We start from the raw sequence: 5,360 nt of genomic DNA, 5'->3' as shown, positions 1-5,360 counted from the left end.
GACTCTAGTGTCATTGCCATTATAACAATAAAAGTTGAGTTGATGAAGTATTCATCTGTGGAATAAAAATTTAGATTTATTTATGAAAATGGTAATATTTTGAGTGAATAAAATATCTATAACGTTTAAATATATAGTTACCTCTAAACATATTCACTGTTGTAGAGGTGATTGCAACAATGGCGCTTCTTTCTGGTTGACTTGTCATCAAATTTTTTCAAAGTTTTACACAATGTGACCTTAATAATTATGTTTAGAATGTAAGATTAATTTTAATTTAGTATACTTAATTTATATATGAATATATGAATAGGAAAATATGTGTAGTTGAAATCTTATTCTTGTAGCCTCAATTCAAGTCTGGGAATTTTTGTAGGTTTTTCTTGTAAGTAAACATTTTCTTCATGTCCAAGGGCATGAAGCACTCCATTTATGTCTAAAAAGAAACATAAATGTAGTTATATAATATAATTTATATTATTGTAGGGTAACTTGTGTATAACACTACCAGAGAGAACATTGTTGTCTCCAACTCTTTTTGAAATTATTTCTATGACAACAAATTCAAAATAATGGTGTGAAATTGTGGATTTTGAGTATTGAATACTTGTTAACAGTAGTCATTTGTAAAAACCATGATGTTTTTAAGTCTTTGACTCTTTTGTATGTTTCATTTTCCCGAACTATTTCTATACTTTTCATGGTATATAAGTTTTCCTCTTGTATCAATTAGTGGTATAAAATATTTGTTTATCATTGCATCTCTGAAGGAAAAAATATATAGCAATAAAATATTGAAATCAATTATTTTTAAAGAAAAAATAATAATATTTAATATTTAGAATATAAAAGTATATTTTGTTAAGAACAAATACAATATTGGGATAAAGAGTTAATACCTTCTCATCTAACAAAATCATTTCTATGAATGTTAAGATCTAAGATTAAATTTTCCATTGCTGATTGTATGGTAATATCAATATATAGTGAATCTGATGGTTGTTATGGTGAGGTATTAAAAAAATTAACAGATTGTTATTTATATAAAACATGTGTTTATGACTTTTCTTATGACAGTAACGTATTAAAAATAAATGCAATTGTGATAATAATAAATGAATATTTTATTATCATTATTTCATGGTGATGTGATGTCTTCTTCATTCATTCACTAATAAGTATAACAATGGATAGTTTGTTGTAAGCCGACATCAGGGTCGCCCCTGTGCATGTGCTGCAGCACAGGGCCCCAATATTAGAGGGCCCAATTTTTGAAAATTTCAATTTTTTTAATAAATATTAATAAAATGAATAAAATGTTATTAAAAACTCAATAATTGAAAAAAATATTACGATAAAAACTCAATACATAGAAAAATCAAGATTGATCAAAACTCAAAATAAATATAATTAAATTTATTTTTAATTTATATATAAATGTATTTTTAATATATTTTTTTTAATTATTATAATTATGTTTTAAAAAAATGGGCCCATTTTTGTAATTAGAACGGGGCCTCCGATATAATTGGGTCGACCCTGGCCGTCATCAAACATGAGTTGTATCATCAGAGAATACTGTGTTTTTTACTTTACTAGATCATCAGAGTGTATTGTTATTACACAATGTGATGTTTACAAAATAAAAGACACCCTTATTGCATTCTGAAACCTTTAATGTGTGTTATAGTACCAAATCTTGTGGCATATATTCTAAGTATTATGTCTTGATTTTCTTATTGGAATTCTGAATTTGTTATATACCTCTGGATTTTATGAACATTTGCAGCATCTAGAAAGTGTAAAATTCAGACTCAGTTCGACCAAGGACTTTATATATATGTGACTATAGAAGCTGACTGAAGGTTTTGTTGACTAAGCCTTATATGTGTTTAAAATAGTTACATATTAATTTAATCAATTATGTGCTCAACTTTAAAGGTGCTTGAGATAAAAGTTGCATATTTCTATAGTTAAAATATTAATATGCTTATTTTTTGGTTATGTTATATTAAAATTTCTCAATAAATTATTATTTTTATAAATAAAGCGATCTTATTCTTATTATTCTTTATGAACGGTTGATAATTAAATAGACCGAATAATGATTTTATCTTAGATAATGTAAAATAGTTTTTTTTTAAGTTCAGAATTTTAATTTGGTATTTATACATTTCTCTTTTATAATTCTATTTATCTGACTTAATGTCTCATTAGTTTTTTTATACTTTTATTTATCTGACTTAATGTCACATTAGTTTTTTAAACAATTTTAAAACAAATTTAATATTTTCAGAAATAAAAGAAGACATTTGGAAAGCGGTATGGAACATTCTGATATCGTCATCAGTTAGTTTTCATCCATTTGAATTTGTTTTAAGTAACTAATAGAGGTTCAATGTCTAAATTTAGTGTATGGCGGAAGCGGATATACGTAATGTTTATTACAAAAAAAACTATCATAAAAAAGCAACCATAATGTCAGCATAGATCATGAAAAATAGAGCATTCTGTAAAATAGTAGCAACAAACAATGTAAACTGCATTTGCCAGCTCTAATACATCATTGTTCATCATAACTTGCATGTTATTCACGTAAAAGAAAAAACATAGTATTTAAATGAGAAGAAAAAAATACATTAACATAAGAAACTAATCAAGAGAAGAAAGAACAGTAAAAGAAAAGATGGAGATGGCAAATTATGCATGTTATAATGTATCATTTAGTCCTTCAAACAATATCTGGATGGCTGATGATATTATGATAAAACATGTTCCTCTTTTGTGTCTCCAAATTGCTTATGATATTTTGTTTCTCGGCTTTTCTACTTCGTCCTTAAGCCCCTTCATGTGCCCCTCATTATTGCGCAGGTGTTGGTAAGTATTCATTCATCATATATTTCTTTCTTTCTTTTGCCAGTAAATTTGAATCATCAATACACATGATAGTTAGTCACATTGAATTTTCAACATAAAAACATATAAAAGTTCATACATTAAGACTGCCATAAAAACATATAAAAGTTCATACATTAAGACTTCCATAAAAACATATAAAAGTTCATACATTAAGACTGCGTTTCATAAATGAGAGATAAAAAAATATAATAATTCCTGAATTTTATATAATGCAGGCTGGTTTTACTCTGAGTCCAAGTCTCTTGGGAAATTTTGAATGGGTATTTTCCTTGTTTTATAGTCAATATGGAATCCTAGCCGTTGTTGGAGCTTTTGTGTTTGGATTAATTTTGCCTCATGGAAAGTTTGCTGATGTGGTTTTGGAATTGTCGGCCGATTTTGTTTCTGGGATTTTGTGTCCTGTTTACTTTGCTGGATTTGGTTTTAGACTCAACTTGCCTTTACTTTTGAAGCAAAAGAATGCGGGTTTAATGTTTTTGGTTATGCTTTTGTTATGCATACCTAAAGTTTTGAGCTCTGTGATTGTCACTTTCTTCTTCGGTATGCCTGCCCGAGATGGAGTTGCCATTGGATTGCTTCTCAACACCAAGGGTATCATGGCTGTCATACTACTAAATATTGCTTGGGAAAAAAGGGTAATTTTAAACTACCATTTTTCTATTATTGCATGATTTAAATCAAACAGCCTTTTAACCAACTTACTTTTTTTTCTTTTTTCTTTACAGATTTTGGATCCATATACTTTCATGGTTATGATGCTTGCTATTATAGTAATGACTGTAATGGTTTCTCCCTTGCTCAATGCAATATACAAACCAAAATTCTGATTCATGCAATCGCAATTAAGGACCGTGCAAAAACTGAGGTTCGATGTGGAGCTTCGAATCGTCGCTTGTGTCCACAATGCTAAACATGCCAATAACATGATCCATGTCATTGAAGCCACAAATGCTACTAGACTTTCACCTATACATGTATCAGTAGCTCACTTAGTTCAACTCACTAGACATGGCACAGCTATTCTTGTTTCACAGATGGATAATTCAAACAGCACGATTGGTGGCGCAGAAGCAACCAACTATGGATCACAATTAGAGTTTGAGAGCATAACTAATGCATTTGAAAAACTCGTAGAACAATACAATGCGATTAGGTTTGACATATCAAGTGTTGTCTCGTCCTACACAACTATCCATGAGGACATTTACAATGTTGCCGAAGAGAAACGCGCCAGCCTAATTCTCCTTCCCTTTCACAAAGACTACTCAACAATAGAAGATGCTCCAGAAATAATCCACAATGAACATTGTGAGATAAACAAAAATGTTCTACAAAAAGCACCTTGTTCGGTAGGGATCTTTGTGGATCGCGGTTTAGGATCGTTGTTAGAAATAAAATTACGCATTATAATGATTTTCATCGGTGGACCTGACGACCGTGAAGCCTTGTCTATTGCATGGAGAATGGCGGGGCATCCAGGAACACAATTACATGTTGTGAGGATCAATCTGTTAGGTAAGGCTGCAGAAGAAACAAAACTAAAAATGGAAAAAAGCAAGTCTCGTCATGGAATGTTGTTGACGGTTATAGACAATGTGATGCAAAAAGAGTTGGATGAAGAGTGTATAATTTCCTTTAGGCGTAAAGCAGTGAACAATAACGATTCAATTCTTTACTCAGAGAAGGAAGTCCATTCAAATACGGGCGAAGAGATTCCAACGCTTCTTAACGATATTGATAAACCTGGATATGATTTGTACATTGTTGGACAAGGAAGCGGTAAGAACTCGGTGATTTTTTCGAGGTTGTTGGAATGGTGCGACCATCCTGAACTTGGTGTTATAGGTGACATATTGGCTTCAACTAGCTTTGGTACGCAATCTTCTGTGCTTATTGTGCAACAATATTTGGTTGGAAGAAAACGCGTTATGAGAAAATGTCATGAAGTGAAAAGTGGTACTGAAAATTTGTAAAAGATCGATCGACAATACAAAGTTTGGATTAATTAATATTTTGTATAGTTAGAATGATTTGTTTTCATTTTTTTATAAATTAAGTGGTTATAGTTCATCAGGTAAAGCCATTTATTTGTTATACCATATTTCAATTTTTTTTAATAGTTAAATCATGTTATGGTCTCCTAGTACCTGCATTACATGTTTTACTTTTTTAAATGATAATTCATTTAATATAATATATTAAAATAGAATAGTATGGTTTTGAGCCGTACATTTAGAGCTGTTAAAATGACTAGCTCATAAGGATCACTCTGCATGGCTCGAAAAATCATAGAGTTAAAGCTTTAAAATTAGAGCTTGTATTTTTTTGAAGCATTTAATTCGACACTCCCTCACTTAGACCTAACACCCTCCATCACGTACGAAAAGACGACATTGCCCTTGTAAAATCATTTTCAAATTTTTCACAATTTATAGTGCAAA

General features: G+C 30.2%; 1 protein-coding gene across 1 annotated transcript; it reads left to right on the top strand.

Annotated features, from left to right (window-relative positions):
- The first annotated feature begins 3,749 nt into the window (after positions 1–3,749).
- LOC127095226 (cation/H(+) antiporter 15-like) lies at positions 3,750–4,892 on the top strand. The gene has a single exon (XM_051033944.1). It carries the CDS (start codon positions 3,750–3,752, stop codon positions 4,890–4,892), a length of 1,143 nt encoding a protein of 380 aa, XP_050889901.1.
- Positions 4,893–5,360: the final 468 nt, after the last annotated feature.

The sequence above is a fragment of the Lathyrus oleraceus genome, chromosome 6 (genome assembly GCF_024323335.1).
Source record: "Lathyrus oleraceus cultivar Zhongwan6 chromosome 6, CAAS_Psat_ZW6_1.0, whole genome shotgun sequence".
Taxonomy (NCBI): domain Eukaryota; kingdom Viridiplantae; phylum Streptophyta; class Magnoliopsida; order Fabales; family Fabaceae; genus Lathyrus; species Lathyrus oleraceus.
This window is presented reverse-complemented; position numbering and strand designations above follow the sequence as displayed.